General features: G+C 54.3%; 1 protein-coding gene across 11 annotated transcripts in view; it reads left to right on the top strand.

Annotated features, from left to right (window-relative positions):
* Adcy7 (adenylate cyclase 7) overlaps positions 1–18179 on the top strand; it is a 58211-nt gene that overhangs the window by 36798 nt on the left and 3234 nt on the right. For 9 of the 11 annotated variants that reach the window (XM_031340775.1, XM_031340772.1, XM_031340769.1 and 6 more), the window contains 23 exons: positions 292–495; positions 1358–1525; positions 1651–1698; positions 2185–2334; positions 2623–2771; positions 3843–3954; positions 5760–5887; positions 7123–7281; positions 7428–7560; positions 9610–9801; positions 10066–10100; positions 10553–10633; positions 10776–10848; positions 11880–11977; positions 13308–13392; positions 13567–13692; positions 14317–14415; positions 15030–15205; positions 15794–15962; positions 16174–16329; positions 16753–16899; positions 17488–17592; positions 17756–17870. In XM_031340775.1, coding sequence (XP_031196635.1) covers positions 292–495; positions 1358–1525; positions 1651–1698; positions 2185–2334; positions 2623–2771; positions 3843–3954; positions 5760–5887; positions 7123–7281; positions 7428–7560; positions 9610–9801; positions 10066–10100; positions 10553–10633; positions 10776–10848; positions 11880–11977; positions 13308–13392; positions 13567–13692; positions 14317–14415; positions 15030–15205; positions 15794–15962; positions 16174–16329; positions 16753–16899; positions 17488–17592; positions 17756–17870 — 2908 coding nt within the window. Of the gene's footprint in view, positions 1–291; positions 496–1357; positions 1526–1650; positions 1699–1738; positions 1971–2184; positions 2335–2622; positions 2772–3842; positions 3955–5759; positions 5888–7122; positions 7282–7427; positions 7561–9609; positions 9802–10065; positions 10101–10552; positions 10634–10775; positions 10849–11879; positions 11978–13307; positions 13393–13566; positions 13693–14316; positions 14416–15029; positions 15206–15793; positions 15963–16173; positions 16330–16752; positions 16900–17487; positions 17593–17755; positions 17871–18179 lie in introns of those variants that run through there. The other 2 variants (XM_031340776.1, XM_031340777.1) reach the window with 2 other exon arrangements.

The following is an 18179-nucleotide window of genomic DNA, read 5'->3' on the forward strand; positions in this document are numbered from 1 at the left end:
CACTTAAGCAAGGCTTTGCCCGAGAAGAGCCTGGTTCTGGCCCCTGTGGTCACCTGTCCCCCACAGGGAGCAGTGGTCTCTGAGGGCAGGGTGGGGGTGCCCAAGCTGCTGCAGTGGCTGAGAAAGGCACTTCTAACAAGCAGAAATGGGAGTACACACAGGGCTGAGGTTGTGGGGAGCCCAACACCGCTGTGTGGAAGGTGCTCGCTGTGGTTCTTGGTAGACTTCCTGGAGGAGTGGGTGCTCCATTGGAGAAAGTCCGGATACTCTGTGTGTGTTTGCTCTACCCAGGATCTCCGCAGACACCAGGCTGTTCTGGGCACTGCATTCTTCATGCTGATGCTGTTTGTGGTTCTCTATGTGCTGGTGTATGTCGAGTGCCTGGTGCAGCGATGGCTGCGGGCCTTGGCTCTACTCACCTGGGCTTGCCTCATGGTACTAGGCTCCGTGCTGATGTGGGACTCCTTGAAGAACGAAGCCTGTGCGTGGGAGCAGGTAATGGTGGGAGCTGATGTTCCTGGGCTTGGGTACCAGCAGCTGGAACACACAATTGACACCTTCTGCCCACTCGTGACAGTGAGCTCATGGAAGTGGGCCAGTGCAACCTGTAGCTGTGTGTAGCTCTCCGTGCAGACTCCGGCACTGGATTTCAGATGGCCCTAAGTTGTCCCTGTTCTCAGAGGAGTGCCCCCTTGAGTACTGGCATTTTAGATAGAGCCTGTCTGGTTAGCGATGACAGAATTCCAACCCGAGGAGGTGAAAGGCATCAATGGGTTGGTGGGCCAGGAAGAGCTGAGTAGGACTGGCCCTGCCTTAGCAGCCTGGATATTTTGGACTCTGCTTTCCTCTACTGTCCCCAAGTGGAGGCTGAGATAGCTGCTCACTTACTAAGCTAGCCATCCCAGGTGAAGGCTGGCGACCCTTCTCAACCAGCTTGAACCTTGGGGTTGAGTTGCAGCGGCCTGGCCCTGATGAATCACAGTTGCCGAGAGGTAGCATGGCATTTTGTGATCCCAGCCTGTCCCTTTTTCTGCAGTTGGCCGGGTCAGGTTCAGGAAACCATAGACTGAAGGGCCAGGGGAGTGAGGCCACACTACCTGTGGGAGGCAACAAGCGACCTGGCCCCATGCAGTGGTTACCAGGCCAACAGCCAAGAGCTCTGACACTCAGTAACTCAGTGTACTCAGATGATGAGCAAGGTGGTCTAGGTCCTCCTGTCCTGCTGTGTATCTCTCACTGTGCTTCATAGTATAGGGGAGAGATGAGAGGTGCTAGGTCATGGGATGTTGGGGACATCTCAGGTGATATTCGGATGAGGGTCCTAGGTCATGTGACTCTCTGGGTGCCCTGTCCCCAGGTGCCTTTTTTCCTGTTTGTCGTCTTTGTGGTGTATGCACTGCTGCCTCTCAGCACGAGGGCAGCCATCGCAGTGGGCGTGGCCTCCACTGTCTCCCACCTCCTGGTGTTTGGAGCTGTGACAAGAGCCTTCAAGACGTCCATGTCCAGCACACAGCTGGGACTTCAGGTGAGGGTGGCGGAGGCTGGGTGGGAGCAGGCTCTGGCCTGGAGGAGTTTGAACTTTGGGACAGTGCTTGCAGGCCGGTGGCTATAGTCAGGGCCCTGTCCTGTCTGTCTTAACTGCTGGTCTAGGTTATCCTGTGGACTCAGGCCCTAGCTGCTGCTCAGAGCCCTGCTGTGGTGAGATCCTGCCCTGAGTGTCAGTCCTCAGGGCCTAGACCTAGACTGATAGCATCCCAGTCCAGGTGTCGGTGACTGTTGAGTGAATGTGCTCCCTGCCCCCCATTGCAGTGTAGGGATGTGTCTTCCCTCTGACTAGCCTGGATGTCCACTTCTTAGGGAGAGGTCAGAGCTCTAGGAAGCCAGCTGGGTGCCGTGCCTTCCGTGGCTGGGTTCAGGGATCAGTGAAGTGACCATCTCCTTGGACTCTTAATGACCAGAGAATGTGTCTGGTAGGTAGAAGGCTCAAGTCCTGGCCCTGTGGTCACAGCATCTCATTCGGGATCAGTCACTGTCTGGGCTTCTGCCCTAACCCTGGAAAAATGACAACCTAAAGAGTATTTAGGTCAGGCAGTGGGGATAGATGCCACCAAGCTCTCTGTGGGCTTAGTACCGAGCCAGTGTGCCAGCTGGACTGTGCCAAACCTTGCTCTTGGCTACCCTCAGCTCCTAGCCAATGCTGTTATTCTCCTGGGTGGGAACTTCACGGGTGCCTTCCACAAGCACCAGCTGCAGGATGCTTCGAGGGATCTCTTTATCTACACTGTCAAGTGCATCCAGATCCGCCGGAAGCTTCGTGTGGAGAAGCGCCAGCAGGTAGGGACCAGCATCCTCTTTCCCACCCCCTAACTCCTGTATACCTCAGCTTGTCCACCCTTCACTGGTCTGAGGGCTGCCCGTGGGGCTCATGTGGCTGATCCCGTGCAGATTTTGTTCCTGGGACTTTTGGAGACAGGGAAGTCATGTAGATATAACCCTGCAGGAAACAATGATTTTGTGGGCAGAATTTGCAGGAAGAAAGATGTCTAGGTGGCTAGCCTAGGGCCTCATAATACTCTGCTTGTCTCTGCTGGTCCTCCCACTGGTCTTCCCTCCTACGCCTAGGAGAACCTGCTGCTTTCAGTGCTCCCGGCTCACATCTCCATGGGGATGAAGCTGGCCATCATTGAGCGCCTCAAAGAGGGTGGTGACCGCCACTATATGCCTGACAACAACTTTCACAGCCTCTATGTCAAGCGGCACCAGAATGTCAGGTGGGCAGAGCTTTGGAAATGCACAGTGTGTGTCCTCTGGGGATTTGGGCACCGCTCCCCTGGTTCTAGGGAGCTTTGCAGGGAGCTTCAGTCTGTCCAGGTTCGGCTCTTTCTCCGGCCTCAGTTTCTCCTTGTTTCTTCATTGTGGGGTGAGGGGGGATCAGATCAAGGCTGTTAAAGAGCTAAGGTGGTATTGGGGTGAGAAAACGCAGCGTCCCTCCAGAATGATAGCAGTCCATAGGAGTTAGCCGGACACTCTGGGGAGAGGGCCTTTCTAATGATTCTCCCTAAAGGAAGTGAAGCCCCAAAGTTTGGTGACCATGTCCCCCCTGGCCTTATGTGGTTTTACTAATTTGACAGAGTGTAGGATCTCTTGTGAGGTGTAGTGTGGTCACTTTGAGTTCAACCTGGGTCTCTGACCAAGGGCCAGCATTGTATGCCAGCAGACATCTATTAGCCTAAGTCAGGACTCCATTTATCTGCCTGAGATCTTACAGGTCATAGTAAGACCCGAGGGCGTGACCACCACCTACCTCCTGGAATCTCAGCTTTAGCAGGACTTAACCCATTAATCACGACTTCTTTGGGGGGAGGGTCACCTAAGACCACTGGAAAACACAACTATTTACATCACAACTCATAGCAGTAGCAAAATTGCAGTTATGAAATAGCAACAAAAATAATCTTATGGTTGCGGGATGGGTCACCACAACCTGAGAGACTGGAAAAAGAGTCACAACTTCGGGAAGATTGAGAACCACTGTTCTGCTGGCTCACCTATGGTTCCTCAAGGGCCTGGGGAGGATTGGAAGGAGGGGAAAATTGCATTCTAGGAGTTCAGATCTCTTGACTCCCTGGGTACAGGTGCAGGGAGAGTGAAGGATGCTGGGAGCTGAGCAGTGCCAGCCTCTCACTACAGCTGGTCTGCTTTGTCCAGCTGTAGTGAGAGGCTCTGGTACTAGGACAGATCAAGCTGGCTGGGAGGACCTCTTCTGGCTTTGGGGGCTGAGGGAGGGAAGAGGCAGAGCCACCTCTCAGGGATCTGATCCGAGCTCTGTCTACCTGAACTAGCATCTTGTATGCAGACATCGTGGGCTTCACGAGGCTGGCCAGCGACTGCTCTCCCAAGGAGCTGGTGGTGGTACTCAACGAGCTGTTTGGGAAGTTTGACCAGATTGCTAAGGTGAGCCTGGGCATGCTCCTAGCTGGTTGCTGCCGTCATATGCTGCATGAGCGGGAGATGGGTGGAGGCTGAGGCTGAGTTTTAGTGTCTCGGTAGCAGGTGGTTTTCCCGAGTACTCCATGTGATTGGTGTGCCAAGGTGCAGAAACCTGCTCCCACCTCAGTGGGAGGATGGGTTACCTAGGGCATTTATGGGTCCAGAAGCTCAGATGGAGGCTTAGACTTGCAACCTGTAGGAGATAGCTTTCAGTCTGGCAGTTTTTGCCTTACTTGGGGTCTGGGAGTAACCAGAATGCCCGGGCTCCCTCAGAGTCTCACCTTGACAGTTTCTAGGTGAACGGTGCACATAAGAAAGCTTGAGAAGCCATCAGAAAAGGCGTGGTTGGCACATGTCTTTAATCCCAACACTCGGGACACAGAGGCAAGCTAATCCCTGTGAGTTTGAAGGCAGTCTGGTCTACATAGCAAGTTCCAGGCCAGCCAAGACAACATAGTGAGATCCTGTCTGAGGGAGAGAGAGAGAGAGAGAAAGAAAGAGAGAGGAAGAGAGAGAAAGAGAGAGAGAGAAAGAGAGAGAGAGAAAGAGAGAGAGAGAGAGAGAGAGAGAGAGAGAGAGAGAGAGAGAGAGAGGCTGACTCAGATTAAAGGAAGGAAGGGAAGCCTGTGGGGAGGGGACCAGACCTCGCTCAGTCTCCAAAGCATGAAAGATGCTCAGGGTGTGCAGAACAGAGCACGAGGGGACAGACAAGGACATAGTGGCCTAGGCAAAGAGTGGGATTTGTCCTTCCAGTGCTGAGAAGCCTGGGACGTACCAAACAGGAACTGCTTTTCATCCTTTATCAAGTCTCTCCATGGTTCCTGAGCGTTGATGCAGAGCCGTGTGCCCGAGACTGCCCTTCCGGCACTCATGGCCCACGAGTTATGCGCTTTCAAGGGCGGTGCAGGAGGATCAGGAGCCAGTTAAACACTGGCTGGACAGTGAGAGCCAGAGAGCAGGGCTGCCTGCTGGGGCACCTGGATAGAGGGGGAGGGGCAGGTACAAGATGCAAAGTGAACATCGGTGGCCCTGCTGGGGGCCTGAGAGGACTGGTGGCTTCAGCACTGTCTCTGGTGACTCCTGACTCCTATCCAGGACTCTCCTTCCCTGAAACACTCCTGTGGAGACCCAGTTTCACCCTTGGTTGGCTCCATACCTTCCCTCTCTGCTTTTCCCCACCCCAAGGTCTAGCAGCATAGCATCTCTTGGTTTAACTCCTGCTGGTCTCTGTGTAGGACACCTGCTACAATTCCACCCCGATTTACTCTAATTTGGCCATGCCGGTTGCCCTAGTTTGATTTCATGTAGGTTCCTGGCCTCGAGGCCTTTGCACATCCATGTTGGGATGCTCTAGGGATGTGTGGGCTCTGGTCTCTTGGGCCCATAGTCTTTTTCCAGTGCCTCATCTTCTGGGTGCATCTCCCAGTTGTATTGATTTAGTTCCAACCTCCCATTAGCACATGCGTTCCACAGCTACAAGATTTAACTCTGTAGTTTGCTATTACCAGTTCTGTTACCTGGCCAGGAATACAGTAGACGCTGAAACACTGCATGGAGAAACAGAGACAGTCCTTCCTGCATAACCCTTCCCAAGCCTTGCTTTCATCTGGGTTCCCTGGTTAGGTCTCTCCAGGTCCTTGGTCCCCACTCCTCTTGCCAGGTTCTGTAGCAGCCGCTGAGCCACGCGATTGAAGGCGTTCCTGGCAGGGAGGAACCTGGCTAACCCCAGGCCTGCCTTAAGCATGCCCCTTGTCTTGCTTACCCTGTAGGCCAACGAGTGCATGCGGATCAAGATCCTGGGTGACTGCTACTACTGCGTGTCAGGCCTGCCTGTGTCGCTGCCCACGCATGCCCGCAACTGCGTGAAGATGGGTCTGGACATATGTGAGGCCATTAAGTAGGTGCCAAATGGGCCAGGGCACAGAATCATGTCCCCTGCCAAACTACAAAGCGAGGTGGGGGTGGCGGCTTGGATTCTCACAGCATGCCATATGGAGGACTTAAACTCTTTCTGTTGGCCTCCTTTCTCTGGGCCCACCTGTGGCTTCAAGTCCTAGAAGTGTCTAAAAAAATCTAAGCTAGATCAGGCATGGAGGTGCACACCTTTAATCCCTGCACTGAAGAGGCAGAGGCAGAGGCAGGATGAGTTTGAGGCTAGCCTGGTCTATATAGCAATTTCCAGGACTATATAAAGAGACGCGGCCTCAAAAAAAAAAAAAAAAAGTATGTAAACTAAAAAGCTAAGCTGGGCTCCACTCTTCCAAGGACTAAGACAGCAGGAGATGTTCAGGACAGATAGTAGAAAGGCCTTCCAGAGGCAAGGTCCAGCTCCAGGATTCTGTCTGCTTCCCGTTCCTTTGAGAAGCTTCTGGGGCCAGAGAACTTGCTCTCCAGCAGTAGGGCAACCTAGATCTTCTGGCCCTATCTGCTGGCCTCAGTCTGATGGTGAGGTGCTCAGGGCGTGCAGGAAGAAAGAAGCCTGGGTAGTGAGGTGGCCTGCCTAGGAGCAAAGGAAATACCAATCCAGTACCACTCTGCTGTGCCTCCAGAACTGTCCCCAAGTGGTAAGAGTCTCCAGTGCAGAACGCCCAAGATGCCTGCAGTGTGACCAGGCTGGTCACCACTCTGTCCTGTATGGAGCCAGCTTTGCTCATCCCCAGTTCTAGTCATGGACAGAGGTGCCCTTGGGCCTGTGTCCCTAACCACCAGCTTGCCTGAGGAGTGTAGAGCTCTGCTCATGCCCAGAGATGCATCCTCATCCTGGGAGGCTCCACCCTAGAGGCTCCCTGTACCCAGTGGGACTCTCATTTCCTGTAGTTAGGGTAGAGAAGCCCCTGCCCGGAGTCCTTGTCTAGGCTGGGTCTTGGGTAGGGCTTGGCTCCCCCTACCTACACCCTCAGAGCCAACCCAGGGCTGCTAGGCAAGGCACACCAGGGATAGCATGCAGTCCATCAGCAAAAGTGGTACCCTAAGTCTTACACCTTTGAGCTGGATGTGGGCTTGCACATTCTCAGGAACAGGATGCTTGGGGCTTTTTGAGGAAGCTCTGTCTCCCTCCCTGGTGCCCTGCCACACCCAAGACCTCCAGTGAGGTTCTGAAGCAACAGCAGGTGACAGATGTCTCTGCTCCAGGCAGGTGCGTGAGGCCACGGGAGTGGACATCAGCATGCGTGTGGGCATTCACTCTGGAAATGTGCTGTGTGGGGTCATCGGGCTCCGCAAGTGGCAGTATGATGTGTGGTCCCATGATGTGTCCCTGGCCAACAGGATGGAGGCGGCTGGAGTCCCTGGGTGAGGCTCAGCAGGGTAGGGACAAGATCGGGGTGATCAGGGTGGGGCTGGTGTGGAGGCAGGGGATAGAGCTAGCTCCACCTGCTACACATTCCCCCAAGTGGGTGCCTGGGCCATGCTGCTTTATCTGACGTGTGTCTCCTCAGCCGGGTGCACATCACAGAGGCGACACTGAATCACCTGGACAAGGCATACGAGGTGGAAGATGGGCACGGGGAACAGCGAGACCCCTATCTGAAAGAGATGAACATCCGAACCTACCTGGTGATCGACCCCCGGGTACGATGGCTTGGGGGTGGGTGGGGGATGGGAAGCCTGGGGGCAGGGTCCCAACTACTGGTCACTGACCCTCAAGACTGGTGAGGTGGTAGAGACTAGCCCAAAACAGGAGGGCACTTCCTTGGACTGGGAACATTCAGGCATCAAGGAACGACTTCTTTGTGTTTCTGTAAAGTGTGAGAGCAAGGACAGGACCGTGTCAGCAGCTCCAGGCACAGCACAGAGTTAGTTCATGAAGTTCCATGAGGCTAATTGCAGGAGTCAGGAACCCCTGAGAAACCTCAGGGTAGCAGGAGTGGCCAGGCAGCCTGCTCCTGGAGTGAACAAGTTTGGGGTTCTCAGGTGCTGGCTCACATCGCCTTGTCTCCTGGAGCCCATCTTTCCCTGGTGGCGCAACTGGAGAGGCAGCTGTGTGTCTGCCGACTGCTCCAAGCTGGCAGTCTGCCGCTTTCTGCTGTCTGTGGCCTTGACCTCCTGAATCATCCTTGGAGTTGGCTCAAGAATGCTAGCAAAGGCTTCCTCTAGCTCTCTTGGTCCTGGCCCTTGGGCATCCTACAAGCCCACCTAGCCTGCACTTTCTGCCTTGGCTCCTCCATGTCCCCTTTATCTTGCTGATGTCCCCAGGCCAGCCACTGCAGACAGGAGAATCCCTCCTCCCAGGCCTTCCGGCCTGCCACGTGTTCCTGTTTATTTATCCTCTTCCTTGTTTATTTCACTCTGTGCTGCTAAGGACCACAGGCCCTCCGGCCAGCAGACCACCCAGCTCTGCTCTGAGCATGCACATGGTGGCTTTGAAATGGATAAAGCCCCAACCTCAAAGAGGTCTGCAGACTTAGTTCCAAGGCCCACCCCCAGGGCTGCCAGATTGAGCCAGGAGAATTGCAGGATGCTGGCCAGACTCCAGCTGAGCTCCAGAGAGGCAGCAGCAGCATCTGTGTGCCACTGGCAATGTGAAACCGTCGCCCCGCTGCTCTGTTCCTCTGTTCCCTTGTGTAGCTGGCAGTTTAGAGGGGGCTGTACGTGGCTAGGGCTACTAGCCATAGAGGAGCCTCGGAGGATGGTCTGGAGGATACCTCCAGACCTAGCAGCTTGTGCTCACTGTGTAGCTTGGCTGTCCTCTGCGTGGACTCTAGGACTCTAGGACTTTTGCGATGGTGGGCGGTAAGGGTTTAAAGAGGTTTCTATCCAGAGACACTGGATTGTGCTTTGGCCAGGTCTGGGGCTGTAGGTGTGCTGCTGCCAATTGATGTTGGCAGGTCTGAGGGGACAGCTCTGAGGGAGGGGCCTGGGATGTCTGGGTCCAGGCATGTTTTTTGTTTTTGTTTTTGTTTTGTTTTGTTTTGGTTTGGTTTGGTTTTGGTTTTTTGAGACAGAGTTTCTCTGTGTAGCCCTGGCTGTCATGGAACTCACTCCGTAGACCAGGCTGGCCTCAAACTCAGAAATCCGCCTGCCTTTGCCTCCCAAGTGCTGGGATTAAAGGCGTGAGCCACCACTGCCCTGCTGGGCCTAGGCATGTGTTAAGAGACTTGGGGCTCAGAGGCACAGGGCAGGAGTTAGAGCTGAACCCTCACTCAGGGTCTGGCTAAGCCGTTGAGATTCCAGCTTGTGCTGGGCCTAGCAAGCATGTGGCAAATAATGAGCCTGGAGCTGAACTTGAGGCTGGGTGTGGCCTTCAAAGGCTGCCCTGGAGTGGGCCTGTGCCTTCGTGGCTGTGTCTCTGGGTTCAGGCCAGCACACATCTTTCTCCCGCTGCTCTCACTGGAAGGAGCATGTGTGAGCCACATGTGGGAAGGCAGAGCGGGGCTTCTGATTACCCCTTCCTAGAGAGAGACTGAGCTTCAGCCGTGTGGCCATCGACCTCTTCCTGGCCTGAGGCAGGGGTGAAAACTGAGGGCTTCAGCTAGCACCCAGGCCAGGCCATGCTTGAAGAATACTATAGGCTCAAAAAGAGTAACACTTTCCCCTTCACCAGACCAGCCAGTGCTCCGCATGCGTGCCAGGGATGATCGAGAGGGGAACAGGTGGGACACGTGATGTCTGTGCTTACAGAGCCAGCAGCCACCCCCACCCAGCCACCACCTCTCCAAGCCCAAGGGGGACGCGACTCTGAAGATGCGGGCTTCAGTGCGTGTAACCCGCTATCTGGAGTCCTGGGGGGCAGCGCGGCCTTTTGCACACCTCAACCACCGGGAGAGTGTGAGCAGCAGCGACACTCCCATCCCCAATGGACGGAGACAGAAGGTAGGACCCCTCCCACCTGGGTTCCTGGGTTAGGATGCTTCTGAGAAGGGTCCAGGAACAAAGACGCTCAAGGTCCCAGCCTTGCCTCCTTTAGCTGCATTGTGGGTAGTTTCTGACAAGTCTCCCTTCTGGACAGGAGAAGGTATTTGGAGAATGCTCCATTGGGGCCTGGAATATCCTAGACTCTCCTGGTCCTTTCCGGTCCCATGGTGGATGAGGGCCAGTGTTAGGGGAGTGATCACTCTTTCCCTTTCTTGCTTTCAGGCCATTCCTCTGCGTCGACACCGTGCCCCTGATAGGTAGGTACGCCACCCTCCCCGCCCACTGCTTACCCAGTGGAGCTGTGCCAGGCTCCTCCTGAGGGTAGGCACCCTGAGCCATCTCTGTCTGGTGCAGCTCCTACAGGCCCCCAGGCCAGGCCTCCTTTTCTGGGCACAATACTTAGAGGTTATAGGTTCTTTGAATGGCTGGGGTGGAATGCTTGTCCCAGGACTGGCTCAGCGGGTTGCTGTGGGTCTGTTGGTGGTGAGGAAAGGTGCTTCTTTGACTTCTATGCTGGTCCTGCCCAGCAGAGATGGCCTTGGTCTGGGGGTTAGGGATGTGTCCTCTGCCTCCTGCTGGGCTGCTGGCCCTTCACTTAGTATCTCCTGGCTTCATGAACTCAGGGACCACACTGGTCAGTTCACCATCCACACCCTAGCCTCTGGGCAAGTGGGTCCTTGGGGTGATAAGGCTGGGGCTCTAATTCTAGGAGTGCATCGCCCAAGGGGCGCTTGGAAGATGACTGTGATGATGAGATGCTATCAGCCATTGAGGGGCTTAGCTCTACCAGGTGAGGCCTGGGACCTCCCTCCCATGGCAGGGCTGGTTCCTTCATGGTGGATACTGAGCACTGGCTCTGCCTGGTAGCTCTCTCCCTTCCACTGGGGTTGTCTCTCCGGCTCTGTGGGTGCATTGTGTTGCTGCTCCCCTAGGCCCTGCTGCTCCAAGTCTGATGACTTCCACACCTTTGGTCCCATCTTCCTGGAGAAGGGCTTTGAGCGTGAGGTGAGGATGGGGCAGTCGCCACAGGAGAACAGGCCTAGGCCTGGTGGGTGGGGCATGAAGTGCTGGGTCCAGCAAACCCCACAGGGTGGGGAGGCCCCTGGGGATCTCTGCACTGTGTGCTGGGGTGGACAGGGTTCTGTGCAGGCTCATTTGTGGCTCTTTCTCTTGATCTCACCCCTTTTTACCAGACACCACCCTGGAGATTTGCCTCTGAGGTTTGGGGCCAAGTGAGTGCCTCAAGCTTCCAGGAGAAAGACACCCCAAATTCAGTCTCCTGGTTGAGTACCTGTAGGACCTCCTACCTGGCTGCTGTGACTTTTTTTTGGCTCTAGCAGCTGTGTAGGTCTAGAGCAACTCCCTGGAAGTGGCTCCCTGGAAGCCTTGAGCCCACATCAGGATCTACCTTTTCCCCAGGTAGCCAGGCAGGTGGCTTAGATAGGAGCCTGCACCCTGGAGGTTCTGAAGCTGCTTGTCCTTAGCTTTGGGCTGTGACCGTCGAGTTGGATCCTGGCCTGCAGAGCCTGGTGGCCAAGATTGAGGGAAGGATCCTTCTCCCTGGGGATCTGAGCAAAGTTACAAAAAAAGAGAGTGGAGGGGCCTTCCCCTGCCTATGGGTCGCATGGCCTGAGTCTTGGTTGCTCCTCTACTATGGGAACATGCTGATGTGATAACAAAGTGGTGCCATACAGAAGGCAGCCCCTGGGATCCCTACTTGTTTTTCAGGGGTATAGGCCCAGATAATACTTTTTGGTACGGGGTGAGCTCAGGTCTAGTTACAGCCTCATCTGGGAGCTCAGGCTTGGTTCCTGCCCAGGGGGCCTGAGAAATGAAAGCAAAAACCTTGTTGGGTACAGAGTATTGCCCATGCAGAGGGGGACTTTTAAATGTTGGCAGGTAAATGACTGTGTGTAGCACCACCTTGAACTCCAGGAGAGGTGGTAGGTGTTTGATTTTAGAATATGAACTTGGGGTGGGGCATTGAAGGGACCTTGCTGGCTGTCTCTCACACCCATGTCACCCTGTTCCCCTAGTACCGCCTGGTGCCCATCCCCCGGGCTCGCTATGACTTCGCCTGTGCCAGCCTTGTCTTCATCTGCATCCTGCTTGTCCACCTTCTAGTGATGCCCAGGTCAGCCTGTGATGGGGAAGATGGGCAAGCCCACTGGGATTAGAGGGGCGGTGACTATGGTAGGACCCAGCCGAAACTGGCAAGGCTAGCAGGGAGGGACCCAGTGACTTCAGCTCTAGGTCTCTCAACACTGGATCAGGGAGATGGCCCTCGAGCTTCTGGCCCTTCCTTATGACTGTGTGTGAGACTTTCCCTTGTTCCTCTGTTTCCTGCCAAGTCCTGTTATCTGGGTGGTCTTGGCCTTAGTCTCTGGAGACAGTGGCTGTTGTCACTTCCTTCTTCCAGGTGGGGAAGTGAGACTTACAGGGATAGTGGCATCCAACCTGGACCCCAACAGCCAGAAATGACACCTTCAGGTTCTGGTGTGGACAGAGACAAGGGGCTAAGGCCAGAAGGGACAAAGCTTAGCCACAGATAGCTTCCAGAGGGCAGATAAAACAAGCAAGCATGGCTGCCATTGTGGATGTGCTTAATAGGGTGGTGAGATGGGTCCGCAGGTGGGGAGGTTCTTGCCACCAAGCCTGACAACTTGCGCTCAAGCCCTGCCACCCATGTGGTTAAAGGAGACTCCAGAGTTATTCTCTAACCTCTATATGTATGTTATGACATGCACGTGCACACACACACACACACACACACACACACACACACACACACACACACACAGGCTAAATAACAACCAGGTATGGTGACCTAGGCCTGTGATTCCACAGCACTCTGGCAGAGGCATGAGGATTGCTGCAAATTTGAGGCTAGCCTGGTCCACTCAGTTAAGTTCCAGGTTGACCAGGGCTGTAAGATCCTGCATCAGAACCAAACTAAATAAAAAAATTAGATATGGATGTATACCTTTTTATTGAATTTATGAGTGCTTTGCCTACATGGATGTATCTGTGCCACATGTGTGCTTGGTGCCTGAGGCCTTCAGAGGAGGGTGTCCAGTCACCTGGAACTGGAGCCCTAGGTGTTTGGGTACTACCATGTGTGTGCTGGGAATCAGATCTGGATTCTTTTGCAAGACCGACAAGTGCTCCTAACTTAACCACTGAGCTACCTCTCCAGCCCTCTATACTGATGCTTTTGTGTGTTATGTACCAGACAGTTCCAGAGGCTCATGATGTGACTTGCTTCTTATACACTTGGCCCCTAGGGGGACTTGATGATGACAACCTTGACCTTCATGATTGTTGTCTGTGGGACATTTGGATTTGTTTTTTTCAAGGTCTCCTTTGCTAGATAAAAATACCCACTGGGGAGGGACAAATGACCATGTGCTGGAGAGCTGGGACTGGTGGAAGGGACCTGGTCTCAAGTTTTCCCTCTTTTCCAGGATGGCAACTCTGGGCGTGTCCTTTGGATTGGTGGCCTGCCTGCTGGGGCTGGTTCTAAGCTTCTGCTTTGCTACTGAGTTCTCGGTGAGTGGGTCTGATGGAGTTCAGTGCCCTGTCATAACTCAAGGATAACTGAGTCCCTGCAGGCTGTCCCCAAGTCCTCAGCCTCCCAGGCTGGTTAGTGCCACCCACCCATCTTTCCTGAGTAAGGCTATCCTTTGTCCCCTGCTGCTTCGAATGACTTTTCCTTCTCCGTAGAGGTGCTTTCCAGCTCGAAGCACATTCCAGGCCATCTCAGAGAGTGTGGAGACGCAGCCCCTGCTCAGGCTTGCCCTGGTTGTGCTGACTGTTGGCAGCCTGCTGACGGTTGCCATCATCAATATGGTGAGTTATGGGGCCAGGAGAGCAAGCGCTAGCAGGGCTGTGTGCCAAGGATATCTCCTGCGGGAAAGCAATCATCTTTGACCTGGGAAACCCAGATTCCAGAATCCCAGTCTTGTTACCTGAACAGCTCTATCTGGAGAGACCCCCTCACTGCTCTGCAGTGATCTGTGAGATCCCCAGGGCAGGCTTTGGTCTCCTCACCCTTCAAGGGAGGGTTTGAGGCACACAGTAACTCTGCAGGTATGTGTTGGGAGCCAGCTTCTCCCTCCCACCTGCTTTGGGACTCAAGTCATATGCTGGTAGCTGCAGAGCAGCCTGTAAGAACTCCTCCACAGTACTCCTGATAGTGAACTCCACAGTCTGAGGAAAGTGCTCTCATGCCCCTCTCTCAGGGTCCAGGAGAAGGGGGCTCCTGAGAGGGCCGACCCCCGCCTTCTCCCACGCCTCTGCTCTGTATCCCTCCCCACCCAGGTACTCCACACCTGGTGGTTGCTGTGGACACACCCACTCGCTGGGCTCACTGGAGGGTACCTCTGGTGCTCATAGTTGTCTTGGGTCACCTCCCTTGGGCCTGGCAGGTCTGAGTCCCTGTATATACTCTAATGGCAACCTGTCTCCCCTCAGCCACTGACGCTTAACCCAGGCCCAGAGCAGCCTGCAGACAATGAGACAAGCCCGCTGGTTGTGCGGAACAGGGTTGGGACCCCGTGTGAACTCCTCCCGGTGAGTATGCTATCCTGGCTTCCCCCAGCACCGAGCTCCTGGCTCAATCCTCTGGAGCTACTGGTTCTTATTGGGCCACTCTGGCCAGAGTGGACAGCTCATGGTTCAAAGCCTGAGTCTTCAGACTGGAGAGGAAAAATGGTTCCAGTGTGTTTAATATGCTTAGAAGGCAGGGTCCAGGTAGCCACGCTTGTTCCCTGCCTGCCCCAATGCCAGGGAAACAGGAAACTGGGGCTTGGCTGTTTCCTCTAAGCCTTGAGGTAGGTGGGGAGGGCAGACGAGCTGTACTAGAGGGTGTCTTTGTGTCACTTTTCCTGCACATCAGAGAGGTTAATTGAGGCCTTACTTAAAGGAATGGAGGGCCAGGCTCAGGGCAGCTGAGGCAGCAAGGTCTGTTGGCCGGAGAGGCCCAAGTCAAGAAGAGAGGCCGTGAGAAGTGGCAAAACAAGAAGTGACCATCAGCTTCCCTGCTGACCTCTGCTGTAAAGAGAGCAGTGGGCCAAGGCTGGCACTGACACCCGACCTTGGAGCTCTCAGCAGGAGGGAGCCAGCAGTGGACTGTTAATGGTAGCCTGCTCCAGGTGATTGACACTGGACGTTGTCCCCACCTGCAGTACTACACCAGCAGCTGCATCCTGGGCTTCATTGCATGCTCTGTATTCCTGCGGATGAGCCTGGAACTGAAGGCCATGCTGCTGACAGTGGCCTTGGTGGCCTACCTGCTGCTCTTCAACCTCTCCCCGTGCTGGCATGTGTCAGGCAACAGCACCGAGACCAATGGGACACACAGGTGGGGCCTGATCCACTGGTGTCTTCCTGCAGCCCACTACTGCAAGCTGGTTTGACTTAACACCTGACCAGAGCAGGGTATACCTCTGTCCATGGTCCCAGTAGACCGGACACTGGGCAAATGGTGTAGATCCTGCTCTACAAGAGGGATAGCTCTTAGCAGTCAGAGCTGGATATGTGGCTTACTGATGGGGAAGCTCTCCTGTTTCTGAGCCAGTTAAGGGGTGGGAAGGGAGCTCTGAGCCAGCTTAGTCTGAGCTGTGGCCTGGATCATCACTGTCATAAGTGCAGACATTGGTTGCCTTCTGGGCAAGTACCCTCCTGCGGGTTCCAAAGGGCTCTGCAGCCCTCAAGGCTTTGGACTGAGGGAAAGACGTGACTCTCTTGCATTCCGTGTGATTAGAAGCTCAAGGACCTGGAAAAAGAATTATCTGCCTTTCTCTGGCCAGGTTCTTATGCTAGTCTACAGTGGCTCTTCTCGCTCCTCAAGAAGAGCTCTTGGCTGCCTTTGGGCCATCACTCAGCAGATGGGCCTTTTGAAGTGACCCATAAGTCTCCTTGCTGAGGTTTTTACTCCCTAAACCCTTAGGACACGTCTGCTCCTGTCTGCTGGACAAAGCATGCCCAGCCACACCCTTGCTTTGGGGGCTCAGGAGACGGCCTCTTCCCCCAGCCATTGTTTAGAGAGAGACCTGAAGACCATGATCAACTTCTACCTGATCCTGTTCTATGCCACCCTCATCTTGCTGTCTAGACAGGTGTGTGTAGGTTCCCTTGCCCAGCCGCTGCTGAGCAGGCAGTGCAGAGGGCTGGGGTCTGAGATACCAACATGGCAGAATCCTTTCATGAAGGTGCTGGTCTTGTTCTACACTGGGCTGGGTGGGGTAGGCTGGTCCAGCACCCTAGGTCTCAGGCCTGGGTGGTGTGTCACAGGTGTGACAGGTATGACATTGGCTTCCTGGTTGGCAGATTGACTACTACTGCCGCTTGGACTGTCTGTGGAAGAAGAAGTTCAAGAAGGAGCATGAGGAGTTTGAAACAATGGAGAACGTGAACCGCCTCCTCCTAGAAAATGTGCTGCCAGCACACGTGGCTGCCCACTTCATCGGGGACAAGGCAGCCGAGGTATGTGAGGAGCAAGGTATTCTACGAGTCTGTGGGCAGAGCTGCCCTGTGCTGGCAAGGCCTGGGCTATTCAGAAGTACCCCCTGAGAGACTGCTCAGTGTAAAGGCAGGCTTGCAGTCAAGTCAGAGGTCTATGGCGTCACCTCCTTGGCCTAGACTTCCACTCTGGAAAAACATCGTGAGGTTCAAACATGCTGAAGTGTCTGTACCTCCATGAAGTGCATATGGCAGAGCCTTTCTGATGTAGGAAGCAGACCCAGTGACAGCTCAGTGTAAAACCACCTCCTGACTGTGAACTCCTGCCTTAGCTGCATTCACATGGTCACAGCCCACACACAACCAGCCTGGACTGACCCTTCCCACCAGCACTTGCACCCCTGGTTAGTGGTCTCCTGGTATTGTTTTTCCCCTGCCCTGCTGCAGGACTGGTACCATCAGTCTTATGACTGTGTCTGTGTCATGTTTGCATCCGTTCCGGACTTCAAAGTGTTCTACACTGAGTGTGATGTCAACAAAGAAGGACTGGAATGCCTTCGCCTGCTGAATGAGATCATTGCTGATTTTGACGAGGTATACCTTGGCCAGTCTGCTGTGCAGCTTGCCCAACCTGTGTGGTAGCAAGGGGAGGGTGAGGCTCACCGGTAAAATGCAAGCTCAGCTATGTGAGGGGCTCTGGCTTGAGCCTTAGTCCTGTCAGAGGAAGTAAGCAGCTAAACAAATCACGAGGCCAGCCAGCTGGAAACTGCATTCTATTAAATAACAAGACACAAACTTATTTATCGAGTAAGCAAACTTTTATTAAATCTCTACTGGGCAGATGCTAACAGGTAGATTTCAGTCCTTCCAGAACAATTTTGACTAAGGCTAAGCCCATGCTGTCAACCATTTCAGGAAGTTGGCTTGGGCTGAACTTTATGGGGGACACTAACCCACCTCTAAGAAAATGATGCTGGGTAGGTTGCTTTGAGAAGGATCAGAATACAGAGAAGGGAAGGGAGGGATGAGAAGACTATGGGAGCCATGTTCTCACCTGCAGCCATGACCTCAGATGGACAAGGGCATGCATGCCACGTGTCTGCACTGTGTATTGGGTGTGTGAGGAGGGCCCTGGTCCTCTCCTCAGCATCAGGGATACTGCAGCTTCTGTTTGTTTTACAGCTGCTGCTGAAGCCCAAGTTCAGTGGTGTGGAGAAGATCAAGACCATTGGCAGCACCTACATGGCGGCAGCAGGGCTCAGTGTCCCCTCAGGACATGAGAACCAGGTACCCCAGGCCTATCATCTTCTAAAGGTGGTATGTCAGGGGGCAGAGGCCTTTTGTGGCATAGCCTGGAGACACCTGGTAGGGACAGAAGCCCCTTCCCCACAGGTGTGTGTACCCTCAGTCAAGGCTGCATGGACTAGGTTATGCAATCCATGTTCTGCAGGACCTGGAGCGGAAGCACGTGCACATCGGTGTCTTGGTGGAATTTAGCATGGCCCTGATGAGCAAGCTGGATGGAATCAACAGGCACTCTTTCAACTCCTTCCGCCTCCGAGTTGGTGAGGGCTACAAATGGATGCTCAGCCTTGCCCACACCCTCTTGGTTGGAGGGTGTCCCTGGCCCTCCCTCTGCTATGAGGTTTTGGCAGACCCTCTGATATTACTGTAAATGCTGACCTCCCTTGCATATCTCGTGTAGTTACCTTTGGGGAGGGGTGTTTGTATGTGTGGGTGCATGTATATATGAGGCCGGAGGGCAACCTCAGGAGCTGACTACCTTTTTTCTTGACCGTGTCTCTGGAACTTTGGGCTTGATAATGAGGTTAGGCTGGTGGACCATCAAGCCCAGGATATCTGCCTTTGTCCAC

This window comes from Mastomys coucha, unplaced genomic scaffold (assembly GCF_008632895.1).
Source record: "Mastomys coucha isolate ucsf_1 unplaced genomic scaffold, UCSF_Mcou_1 pScaffold22, whole genome shotgun sequence".
Classification (NCBI taxonomy): Eukaryota; Metazoa; Chordata; class Mammalia; order Rodentia; family Muridae; genus Mastomys; species Mastomys coucha.